The sequence below is a fragment of the Miniopterus schreibersii genome (assembly GCF_964146895.1).
Source record: "Miniopterus schreibersii genome assembly, chromosome: 2".
Lineage (NCBI taxonomy): Eukaryota > Metazoa > Chordata > Mammalia > Chiroptera > Miniopteridae > Miniopterus > Miniopterus schreibersii.
Genome location: NC_138102.1, coordinates 79,026,184 through 79,039,768, shown reverse-complemented (window position 1 = coordinate 79,039,768; position 13,585 = coordinate 79,026,184). Strand labels below are relative to the sequence as shown.

The 13,585-nt window shown below is 42.4% G+C and overlaps 1 protein-coding gene across 1 annotated transcript in view; it reads right to left on the bottom strand.

Moving 5' to 3' along the window:
• The window catches only part of FOXO1 (forkhead box O1), a 95,709-nt gene extending 82,713 nt beyond the window's left edge, over nt 1-12,996 (bottom strand). The window contains exon 1 of the mRNA XM_081129104.1: nt 11,976-12,996. Within this exon, the coding sequence (XP_080985230.1) occupies nt 11,976-12,608 (633 nt within the window). The 5' untranslated portion in view covers nt 12,609-12,996. The remainder of the gene's footprint in view (nt 1-11,975) is intronic.
• Nucleotides 12,997-13,585: the final 589 nt, after the last annotated feature.

The window sequence follows — 13,585 nt, the reverse complement described above, 5'->3', positions numbered from 1 at the left end:
CGGCCCACGAGCTGAAGGGTCCCCAGTTTGATTCCCATCAAGGGGCACATGCCTCAGTTGCAGGCTCCACATGGTCAGGGCACATGCAGGAGGCAACCAATCAATGTCTCTCTCACATCAATGCCCCCCCCCTTCCTCCCGCCCTCCCTTCCTACTCTCTCTGAAAAGCAATGAAAAAACTATCCTTAGGTGAGGACTTAAAAAATAATAAAAAATAAAATATAAAGCCATCAAATACTGTGTTTAAGTCAGTATTATATCATAATCCATAGCCTGCATGTTAGTTAATACAAATGCGCATAAATAAAAACAGAGTACGGCAAAAGAAGGTTTACAGTTGTGAGTACACGAAACACAGAGTTCATTCTTGTATTGTTTTTTATTAATTTCTGTATTATTTTCTATACGAACTGTAAACCTACTTTTGCACCACCCTGTATATTAATATATTACATATAAAGTACATACATATGTACCCATACACACATCTATATATAAATAACTAGAAATCCAGGCACTACATAATTCTATTTCATGACTTCTAAAAGGGCTCAAGAAACCACCTTGGACACACAGGTAACAGAAGAGGATAAGAGTATAGGAATCTTTCACATTCAATGTATGCACATATCATGAGCCACTAAAGAGAAAGTTAAATTCTCAAAGATTGAAGGAGAAAGATCAATTGTCAGAGATTACATAAAAGTAGGATGTCCCAAGGAAGCTTTCACATTCATTGTATGCAAATGTCATGATGGCATGCATATCTACCCATCCAGAGAAAAGGATTAGAAAAAATTTAGAGAAATGCTCACAGCTTGGTGCTGAGGACACAAACAACTTCAGTTGATAGTGTTACAAGTTTTTCAAGTACCCCTCTGCTACCTCCACCTCAGCCCCCTGCAGAGAGGGAGGTCCCCTGCTGCAGACAGGTGATGTAATACTTCCCTAAAGGTAACTGGGTTTCTCCTCTATTCAAATCACAGAACCACTGGCTGAAACTTGACACTGAACCCTCACTGGTGTGACAAATTAGTGATTCTGTAAATTAAGCCTCACAGAAACAAGAAGCTGTATCATCTATGATACAAATTGTGGTGAGTGACATGATCTCACTCATATGTGGAATATAATGAACAAAATAAGCTGATGAACAAAATAGATCCAGAGACAGAAGCATCGAACAGATTGAGGAATCTCAGAGGGAAGGTGGGGGTGGGGGAGTGGAAGGAGAGAGATTAATCAAAGAATTTATAGGCATAAATGCATAACCCATGGACACAGACAATATAGTATGGGGAAGGTGGGGGGGGGCAGATTTGCCTGAGGGGATCAATGGAAGGAAGGAGACATCTGTAGTACTTTCAACAATAAAGATAAATTTTTTAAAATTGTGGTGAGTGCACCTATTTTAATGCACTTCCCTTAATGCAATCCTACACTTAAGGTTATATGAGAAGAGCTGAAAAATACTCCTTTCCTGTCAAATTAGTACAATAAAATCCACATTTGATGGTCACTACCCAAGAATCTGCCAAAATAAGAGTCTCTAGCTAAACCATATGCAAAAACCAGTTTGTTTGACCTTGCTTCCACGCAACCAAACAGTCTGAGGTATTTGATATTTATTTGTATAGACCATCCCCAAATACTGTGGTTTTGTTTTCAAGCTTTGAAGGGCACAATATTTACAAGCCTAGGAATTATGTAATCCAATTATAATTTATCTCTGCAAATTCAATTTAAAATCCAAATGCATTTCTTTTCAGATGCAAAATGAAGGGTAAGCCCTCTCTTTCCACTCTCTCCCTCATCACCATCACTGCAAAGATAAAGACCCTCCCTCCCACTCTGTCTGCAGAGATTTCTCACTCAGACAAGATAGATCTTCCCTAAATCCACCTCACACAAGACTACGGGGGCATGATACTGGTGGAGGAAAAGCACTTATTTTCTAGATTAAAAAAGGAAATGGATTGGAATGAGGGGAGGAGGGGGGACTGAGGATGTATAAGTGCCTCCAGGCCTCAGATAACTATTGGAGAAATAACAAGCTACTGACAAGATCTTCTTTATCTTTCCACATAATCTAAACTGGTTCTCCTCTTCCTCCTCCAGGCTAGAGTCCAAATAAGACTTAGAGATCATCGTGCTCTTTGAGACTTTTTTACTGTTGTTACAAAGATGCAACCACTGAGGTCCCCTCCCCTTCCTGATGCCAGGTTCCCTTAGCTACTTTCAAATGTTTAAATCAGCAAACCAATGAGGCCCCTCACCAGCAGTGGAAAGGCAACTCGGTAACAACTTCAGGATGACGGTTCTAAACAGAAAAACATTTTTTCTCAACCCTGATGCTTAATTAAATTTCCCCCCTCCTTACTCATCACAGCTTTGTTTTAATCAGATGAATTGGGCAGCAGTTCTGTAACTTAAGGCACACAAAGAAAGACACTGAATTAAGACAAATATCATCTGGAGGGAAAATTAATCATAGCAGAAAAGTGTTTTTGTTTTAGGTCTCAATATACAGAGATGATGAAACCAAGTCACACTCAAAAAAGGTAGCAGCCTCAAGATTTCCATACATGTGGCTTGCAGAGGTGAGTAAGAGGAACAGAACAGGGCTTGTTGAAGCACATCCCAGGTCACAGATGCTGCAGTGCAGAAAAATGAGCCACAGCTTTAGAGATGGCATTCTCTTCTGAGAAGACAAATGTGCCATCCACTATCCAAGAATTAAAGAACTCATGTGACTTAGTAGGGACAAGCTCCCATGGGAGAAATAACCTGTCTTCCCAGGGATCTACAAATTGACTTCTGCCTCTCCTCCCAGAGGGAGATAAGACCCTACACTTCTCCCCTTCAACATTAGAACCAAGATGAGACACAAGTTGAAGGATGATGTTTTAGATTTCATTTCTCTCATGAAAAGAGCAAAGACAAGCTGCAATTTGAACTTTACTCGATCTACAAACAATAATGGGAAAAAATTAGATTAGCCAAGTCCACAGTTTCCTAGTTGGTTTGGCTAGTTTACCCTCATATCATTAGCAAGTGTGCTTAGAAAGCTATTTTGCCCATGTGGAAGATAACTTACACATTCAATAAAACCTTACAATAATCGGCTATTCAGTCTACTTTTGTTTCACTGTCCCCCAACCCTAGGCACAGTACCTTTTAGATAAAATGTAGTTTGCTACTACAGGTATAACCATTATAGTAAAAGAGTTCCCTATAAGCTAGTCAGACTCACTCCAAGTATTCTGAATAAGTCAGTTATGTGTGTTTGCTTGGCATCAATTTTGGGTTTAGCCTACCCAAATTTAACCTCTTCTCCATCCACTGAAGCATCTTAATATAACCTCCTTTATTCACATACTTGGGTTAGTGGATAAAGATCTATTATATCAAGGATATCTAATATTTAGCTAATGCAATATTAAAACTGATATACTGACTTAAAAAGATATTTTAAAATTTAAATAATTTTCACAATTACCCTAAGTATATTTTGAGATTGCTAAATTCAACTTCAGAAATTCTCATTTTTCAAAAAAAAACAAGAATTATGTTTAATAGTGATCTTTCTTTCTGTGAATCACTCTGCTCCTAGGGCATGAAAGTTAATTTTAAAGAAACACCAAGCAAATAGCTAAATATTTTGCAAATATCTACTATTCATATCCAATCAACTATGTAATCTGTTTCATGTATTACCAAATTCTATGTCAGTTTTAAATCAAATGCAGTATACTTCCAAGTAATATTGAATGTAAACTATAATTGAAAAATAAAATTTTTTAAAATGCAGTACACTACTGCTTTAAAATGTATTCCATGGCTCTATGTTTACACATGACGGTGTTTCTAAGTTACACTTAAAAAAACTAAAAATTTAATCCTATTTTTATAATTTCTTATATTACAAAAACAAAGATATAATTTCATAGAAAAATTTGGTCTTACAACACAATATTACTTTCATAATAAAGTCCAAGTTCAGTTTGAGAAGACTTTCCTACCTATACTTTTCAAATGTTCTGTATTTATGTATCCATCACTAAGAGAAACTGACATTCCCCTATTTTCATGTCTTTATGAATGACAGTCCATCATTCCAAAAATAAATTTAAAAAATAAGACGGACTGCCATGGCCAGTATGGCTTAGTTGGTTGGAGTGTCATTCCATACACCAAAAGGTTGTGGGTTTGATTCCGGGTCAGGGCACATACCCAGATTGCGGGTTCAATCCCCAATTGGGGCTTGAGCAGGAGGCAGCCAATCGATGTTTCCCTCTCACATAAATGTTTCTCCCTCTCTCTTTCTCTCTCCCTCTTCTTCTCCCTAAAATAAATAAATAAATAAATAAATAAATAAATAAATAAATAAATAAATAAATAAATAAATAAAAAGATGGACTAATGGATAGAAAGATGGATGTGCCCATGAATATGATAAGGCAAGTATAACAAAATGGTAGTAGCAAAACCAGGTGGGAGGTATATGGGTGTTCAACGTAGAATTCTTTCAATTTTGCTGAAAGTATGAAAAATTTTATAATGAAATCTTGGGAGAGGCTAACCTCAATGACCAACACAGAAGTCCATTTTTTTCAAAAGCATTTAAACCCTTTCTATCACGAATCATAGTTATTTACATGTCACATCTAATCTTCCCTAAAGGATCCAAGTTTGAATAATTTTTCTGTCATTCAAATGCATTTATACATCTTATACACCATAATCATTCAACAAACAGGAAAAAATACTTTGACCATCTCTTTAAAATAACATCACTGTTCTTTAGTTATAGTAATAAAATTATGTTCACATAATATAGATTATGATCATGTAGAACACACAGGAAGCTGAAATATAAAAGGCACATATTTTAAGAAAAAATTTTCCCCCAACCATATATTTACAATATAACTAAGACACTAAAACATGCACACATTTAAGCTATATTATAATATACAGCAGCATGAATTAAGAGTTTAGCAGGCATTCACTTAGGGAAAGCAAAACTACTTTTCAGCATAAGCCAAGAATAAAAGTTGGTGGAACTAACTTGCACACTGAAGACTAAGCAAAATTTGTGGAATTTCCAGTAGAAGCACAGATGATCCAAATTTGGGGGACAAAATGGGTTAGGCCCGAATTAAGTGCTAACCTAGGGGCCCTGGCAGTTTGGGCTCAGTGGTTAGAGCATTAGGCTCCAGGATCAAAGGGTACCAAACCAATCAATGTGCCCCTCTCTGTCTCCCCCTCCCTCCCTTCTACTCTCTCCAAAAAGCAATGGAAAAAATATCCTAGGGTGAGGATTAACAGAAAAAAAAAAAAGAGCTAAAAAGAACTAACATAGGGGAATGGTTGGAGGCTAGGATGGGAAAGTCTCAAGAAACTTTAAGAAAGCAGAGTTAACAGACTGGGGGACACTGAACCCATAAGAAGAGTGAAGAGGACATCCAGGTTTGAAAACTAGACAAAAAGCCAAGTAGACCATTAACCAAACCGGGGAACTCAAGACAGGAACCTCATCTGAGAGGAAGAGGAAATGTAGTATGCTTGGGTTTAGACATGTTGAATTTGAGGTAAAAGTAGGACACTTATCGCCTTTAGATACCTGAGACATAGAACAATAGAGGGGTAAGTCATCTAAAAAAGAACCAGAGCCCTAGCAGGTTTGGCTCAGTGATTAGAGTGTTGGCTCGTAGACTGAAGGGTCTGGGGTTCGATTCTGGCCAAAGGCACGTACCTCGGTTGCAGCCTCGATTCCAGCCCTGGTTGGGGCTCATACAGGAAGCAACCAATCGGTGTGTCTCTCTCAAATCAATGTTTTTTTTTTCTCTCTCCCATTCTCTCTGAAAAGCAATGGAAAAAATATCTTCACGTATTTAAAAAAAAAAAAAAGGAAAGGACCAGGGGAAAAGATCACAATTAGTCCCAAGGTATACTAATGACTGAGCACAGGAAAAGGAAAAATCATGAGTAAACCAATCAGAGAAGTCAGAATGATGGATGAGGATCAGGATAATACAATGTAACAGAGTCCAAGACAAGAAAATATTTCTACAAAGGGGATGGTCAACAGAAAATGAGAAAGGGGAAGAATCAAACACTCCCTCGCCAGCCTTTGTGATTAACTGACCATAAAGAGTGCAGCTTCGGCAATCATCGAAAAGACAGAATTTAGGACTACAGAAGCTTATCACACAGCTGTCTCACTTTATTTTTTTTCTGTAATGAATACAGCCTGAAATAAAGGGCACATGTTGAATTTATGTCCTTAAGTAATGCATTAAGGTGAAAACTACTAAATAATAAGCTGAAAAGTTGTTGCAGATATAGCATTCTAATTTTATTTGGTTTTACATCAAGAAGCCACAATCACCAATCAAAAAGAACATATGCACCCCTATGTTCATAGCACAATTTACAATAGCTAAGATCTAGAAACAGCCTAAGTACCCATCATTAGATGAATGCATAAAAAAACTGTAGTACATTTACACATTGGAATACTATGCAGCCGTAACAAAGAAGTATCTCTTACCCTTTGAGACAGCATGGAGGGACCTTGGAGAGTATTATGCTAAGCGAAATAAGCCAGTCAGAGAAACACAAGTATCACATGATCTCACTCATATGTGGGATCTAATGAACAAAATAAACTGATGAACAAAATAGACCAGAGACACTGAAGCATGGAACAGACTGACATAAATGGGGGGGGGGGGGGAGGATTAACCAAACAACTTATATGCATCTATGCATAACCCATGGACACAGGCAATAGTGCAGTGAAAGTCTGGGGAGGGGGCAGGAGTGGGGTAGAGGGGGTCAATGGGCGAAAAAAGGGGGACATCTGTAATACTTTCAACAATAAAGATAAAAAACTTTATTTTCTTTAGCTTGTATCAAAGCTACATGACAGACGACAAACAAAAAAGAAATTTAAAAAAGGAAGGCGGCCCAAATGCCTTCCAAGTGGCAAGAACTCAACCCAAGACTCGGTATTTACAGTGCTTTAACCCACAGGTAGGTTGATAAACGGTAAGACTAAGCAAAGTAAAATGAAATACCAGTAAAAAACGGGTTTTTCTAAAAGATGGAACAGTAAGAAGTTGCCAATGTACAAAAATGTATTATTTTGTTTCATATGTTCCTTAGAAGACCACAAATAACAAGAAATAATTCTCTGCAAAGAATTTCTGTGCCACTGACCAGTTTTGTTATCCTTATCAGGAATTAGCAAAAAGGGAGAATTCTTCCCCACTTTAGTACATTTGTATATCATATATCCATTGAAATACAAACCTACATCCCTTAGACACCAAAATAAACATTTTTCAAGTTCATCTGGTCCTCTCTGTTTCACAAATGAGAACCACACCAACTTCAGAATTTTATATCCACAGAAAAAAGATGGTTACCTGACCCCAAGGGAGGTCCCAGGTTTGGGCAAATCTCTGCAAATTGTTCCTATGAGGGCCAAGGCAAATCTTAAACTGCAGAGAAACAGGACTAAATCTCTCTGCTCACTGATGCTCCCTACATTTGCAAACTCCTTTGCTCTCTCCAATCACCATGGGGTTTATATGCTGCCTGTCCAAGAGGATTCCAGGAAGCACCAAAGTTACAGCACACACTGACCAAAAAAAAAACCAGCCAAGTAAATTCCCATGATGCCAGGGTACTGGGTAGTTTCCAAGGGCAGAGTGTTCCAGAAAAATACAAATAGTTCAGGCTTCCAAAAGGAATTCCAGGCGAATACAGATAGCTGCTCTGAGAAAGTCATGCAGGCCCAAGCCAGGTTAAAGCGTCGTCTGGATACACCAAGGTTGTGGTATCTATCCCAGGTCAGGACACATAATACAAGAAACAACCAATGAATGAATACATAAAATAAGTGGAACAGTAAATTGATGTCTCTTTCTCTCAAGGTAATAAATGAAAAAAGAGGAGGGGAGGGGGAAAACGGGAGGGGGGAGGGGAGGGAGGATGGATGGATTGCAGTTTAGGAGTCTGGATGAACAGCACAAGGACAGGAAAAACTTTTCCAGCCCCTTGGGGATTCTAACTAACCACTGAGTATTATCTCCTCTCATCTTCATTTCCAATGTAAGCTCAGATTCCCTGTGCAGTGCATAACTAGCGATATTTGTGTCCACTGCCAATGTGATAGCCTTTCAGTAATTATGGAAAGGGATCCAAAAACTTTAATCTTTTTTAAAGTTTACATGAGAACTTTTAAACCTTTCTTTCCAATATTCAAATGTTTGCACTTAAAAGATTTTGAAAAGCTCAGTATCACTCAAAAATAGAAGCCACCCCTCCTGACACATCTCCCCAAGTTTGCCACAAAAACTTTAGCAAAATGCCCTAGCCAGTTTGGCTCAGTGGTTAGAGTGTCGGACAGGAGACTGAAGGGTCCCAGATTTGGTTCTAGCCAAGGGCAAGTACCTTGGTTGCAGGCTGGATCTCCAGGCGTGTGTGGGAGGCAACCAATCAATGTTTCTCTCTCACTACAAAGTTTCTCTCTCTCTCTCCACCTTCCACTTTCTCTGAAAAGTAATGGAGAAAAATATCCTCGGGTGAGGATTAAAAAAAATAATAATACGTAAAATAAAAATAAAGTTCTTATGAGTCTCACTTAAGATATTTATACTTGGCATCTATTTTAGAATTTCTGAACAAAATAGTTCATCATGACATGTTTACATCAGTTCCAGACAATTTTCAGTCTTTAGCAAATAAGATATACTTGGCTGCATAATCATTACCCAATTTTAATTCTCATGCTCCCTTCAAATGTATATATTGAAATTTTCACTCAACTGTAAAAAAAGGTTTTCCTTAAGGTAATTTCAGTAACAAACAAACTAGAAGTGGCTTCACCAAGGATTCTTTAAGTCAAATGTGACTGTGCAGCAAGAAAGCAGCCATCTTCCTTCCATGGGATCTCTGTGGCTAATTAAACTACTCACCTACAGCTTGAAAACCCAAATTACAGAATATTTATTTTAAAATGCAAGAAAGTGCACCCTCACTTCACAGACTAAATTAAAGAAACTTCATTCCAAAATAAAGAATATCTGAGCTACTTCTTAATACAATTTAAATTTTTCTTTAACATGTGTTGAGCCTTGTTGAAGCATTCTTTTAACCTAATTAAGTACTGCAAATAATATCAAAATAAAAAACAAGAGCCAATTCAAAATTGCCATTTACCAAAAAAAAAAAGTCAGAATTCACACTTTACTTCCCAAACTCTAAAAAGCTTTCTATTTGAAAAAAACAGGTAATGGGAATGAAGTTTCACTATTTATAAATACTGTACATGGTTTAAAAGATCCCGGGTTTTCTAAAAGCTTTACCTTCTACTTTGTTGTAGCCTTATGACAGTTCTAACCAACGCTAAACAAGTGTAAAGATGATTTAAGGTACCATCCCTACAAATACAAAATGCATGTCTCAAAAACATAACCAGTATTTAAGGAACTAGAAGTTTTTGAGCTCTTTAACAGCTTCCCAACTACTTTGTCCATGCAAATTACTTTCAAATTCTCAGGCAGGCCGTAGGAAGTAAAGCACAAGAAATTATATTTAATTAAAGATTCAATCTAATTCCCAATAGTAAATCACAGGAAATACTTACGTGTTCCTAAGCAGCCTCTCCTCAGTCCTAAAACAGTTAAGTTTGGGTTGATTTGCATTTTAGAACCGAATTTCTCCCTTTTGTGAATATTTAAAACAGGAGAATCTTTCAGATCTGAGTGAAACTTGGTTTTAACAAGTAACTCAGTTTTATGAAAACTCTAACCAGAAGACTAGTTATGAGTTAGAACACTTCATATTGTTTCTTTTCTTCTTAAAATACCCTTTTACTCAAAGTGAAAATGCACTTGCTGTAATCTGACTTGCACCAACTGACTCTTGATTACACCTGAAACACTTACTCACTTGAGAATGGCAGTCTGGTCCCTTCCAAAGCCCCACTAGGTTTCTACTGGGACCTGCCACTGGGCCTTCAAATCTGGACAGATAATCCTAACTAATACTTAATAGATCTGCTACCTCTGGTAAGTAAATTTTTTAAAATGATAAAATTATAATTGCACTTGAAGAAAGAAAATTAGAACAAGAACCTAATAAAAACGGTTAAGGGATGATTTGGATTTATCTTTTTTTTTTAACTAAGCACTAAAGCTTAAAACTTTAAGTTATATTCCTAGTTTAATAATAATACTCTGACTTAAAGACCATTTGAGAGGCAAAACTAAAAATAATCCCAAAACTTTGCCTTTCTCTGCCTTTAAAGAAAGGCACTCCAGCAAGCTTAAATAGGTTGTTGTATCCATTTCCAAAGACGTAAAAGAATGGTGTAAGTACACCCTGTGCTTTAAATGGCAAAAAAACACACAAAACCTTAGTGGCAAATGCTTTATCATAGCTCAAGTAGTACGGAAAAATGAGTAAGTAACCAGTTAAATTCAAAGGGTAAGTGAAATTGGATTTGGCAGACAATCCTGATTTTGTGACTTAAAAGAATACAGGGTGGGACAAAAGTAGGCTTACCGTTGTTCATATGGAAAATAATACAATTAGTAAATAATAACAGAAGAGTAAACTGTGTTTTGAGTACTCACAACTGTAAACCTACTAAGGAGGTACTTTACTCCTTTTTGAAACACTTGGTAAATTGCATGGATGCCTAATAATGAAGTTTTAAGTGATTATTTTACTTTAAAACACACTTTGGAAAAAATAAAATCCTGTTTCCTTCTCCAGGAACTTCAACACGAAGTGAATAACTTAGCTTTTTTGACACACAATAACCACAGGGATGGCAATGTATGTAAAACCACCTTGGTGTAACAATTGCGCAGCAAAGATTATGCTGTACATTAAGATTATGATTATCTTCATTATGTTGCCTGCACAGTCAGGATGAGGCTCTCGGATCTATACTTTCTTGGTCGGTGGTAACACTGAGGTGACAAAGGGAGAGAAAAGGCACACACGTCCCAGTCCGGGTCACCCCAGGTAGCCTCTCCGTGCCTGGTTAAAGGCTTGGGACCCTGGGCGATTCGAAGTGTGAGAGGCACTTCCTAGCGTAGGGAAGTGCTAGCCGCGCTATACCGCGGCGGGGCCGTAAGCGGCGCTGGCTCTTTAAAGGTTCTCGCTTCCTGCGCCCTCAGCCCCTCCCAGGCTGTCGCCAGCTTCTGCCTCCGCCCCTGCCAAGGGTCACACTTGAACTTTAACTCGCGTCCGGCAGCCTGGTACCACCGCTCCGCAGGCGGTGGCCACCACATTGCACTTGTCGGATGCGCTACTTCGGGCTCGACGCGCCCGGTTCCCTGTACTCAAGGCGACTCCGGATAAAATCAAAACAAAGCAAAATGCACACGGTCCTCCAAAAACTGCGAGGCCAACCCCCATAGGCAGGCTCGCGCCGGGTCTATCCTCTCTACTAGCAAGCCTAGTTCCCTGCCGGCAGGGTTCCGAGGCCCCTCGCTGGGCCCATACCCGCCCAGCGTGACGGAAACGGCTCCCAACACAGCCCAAGGCTGGGAGGTCGCGCGCTAGGGTCCATAAGGAGCGGTCCTCACCCCCTCAGGAGGTTAAGGTGCAGTCGCAAAAGTCCGCGTGGGCTGTGGATGAGGGAGCAGCTCCCAGTGAACCTTCTCCTTTCACTGGCAAACTTTTCCGCCTGCTCTGATGTCCACTTCTTGGCGTACTTTTCTCACGAGCCCGCTCCCCGTTCCACTCCTCTCACTTGAGCGCGCGAACACTTGTATCTGTCCCAGGCAAACTCACCACCCACATCAACCCTGCACGCACGCCTTGCACTTTTAGAGCAAGCAAACTTGCACAGCCTCTCCTCATGTGCCCCACCGAGACCTCAGGCGCAGGTGGGGGTCCCCGCATACCCTCTTCCCTGTCTGGCCATGAGCCCCGTGACAACTCACCTTCCAGCCCGCCGAACTGTTGCTGTCGCCCTTATCCTTGAAGTAGGGTACACTCTTGACCATCCACTCGTAGATCTGCGACAGCGTGAGCCGCTTCTCCGCAGAGCTCTCGATGGCCTTGGTGATGAGGTCGGCATAGGACAGATTGCCCCACGCGTTGCGCCGGGACGAGCTGCTCTTGCGCGGCTGCCCAGCAAGCGACCCGGCAGCGGCGGGGGGCACAGGCGGGTGCTGCGACAGCGGGGGCTGCGGCGGCGCCGGGTGTAGGCAGCCCGCCTCTGGGCCCTGGAAGTCCCCGCACAGCCCCCCGGTGGCGGCAGCTGCGGCCGCGGCCGCCGCCACCGCCGCCGCCGCTGCCGCCGCCGCCGCCACAGAGCCGGGCGCCTGCTGGAAGTCCCCGCTCTCCTCCAGCAGGCTCAGGTTGCTCATGAAGTCGGCGTTGACAGCCGCTGCCGAGGGCAGGCCCGTGGCGGCGTCGGAGTTCGCGGCCGCGCTGCCCGACGGCGCCGGGCTGGAGGTGGCCGAGTTGGACTGGCTAAACTCCGGCCTGGGCAGCGGCCAGGTGCACGAACGCGGCCGCGGCAGCGGCTCGAAGTCCGGGTCAATCTCCACCACCTGGGGCGCTTCGGCCATGGTGACCCTCGCCCCTCCCCCAGCCACAGGAGAGCCAAGAAAGGGTAGAGCGCAGCACCGGGGTCCAAGGGGGAGGGGGCACGAAGAACCAGTCCGAGATTGGGGTGCGAGGTCGGTGCCGCAAGCGGACGGAAACCGGGAGGAAGGAGCAGCGAAGTGGAAGCGCGAGCCCAGAACTTAACTTCACGAGTCCATCAATATCTAGACTCCTCCGGGTCCGCTGCACCGACGGGACGGCAGGCCAGGGTCGCCGGGCCCGGGCAGCACCGGCGCCGCGCTCCTGCAGACAGGGCCCGCGGACCGGAAAACTGACGGACGCCGCGGGCCGCTTGCTTTCTCGGGCCGCGCGACCACGGCGCTGCTGCCTGTTGAATGTGGCTGCGGCAGCAAAGGCGGCAGCTACTACGCGGCCGCCCGACTTACGGGATCTGCCGCCACCCCCGCCCGCTGCGGCGCGCGCGCCGGCCCGCCCCTGACTGACAGCTCTGGCGGCCAATGAATGCGCGGCACCGCCGCCGGGGCAGCCAGTGGGAGCCGACCTGGGAGGGGCCTGTTTTCCTCCCGGAGGCAGTCAAGTGTTGGTGGGGGGTAATGGGGTGTTTTTCTTTTCTCTCTTCTCTCTCTCTCTCTCTCTCTCTCTCTCTCTCTCTCTCTCTCTCTCCCCCTCCCTCCTCCTCTCTCTCTCTCTCTCTCTTCCTCCCCCTCTCTCTCCCCCTCCCTCCCCTCCCCTCTCTCCCCCTCCCCTCTCTCCCCCTCCCCCCTCCCTCCTTCCCTCCCTCCCTCCTTCCCTCCCTCCCTCCTTCCCTCCCTCCTTCTCTCCCCTCTCTCCGCTTTCCTGCTCTGCCTTTTTCTCTCTCTCTGTCCCTCCCTCTCTTCTCTCCTATCTCTCCCTCTTTTTGAATCTGTTATGATTTTCTGATAATTCTAGAGTGTTTCTGTGAGCCTCTCGCCTTCTCAGTGTTTGATTGCTAGGAGGC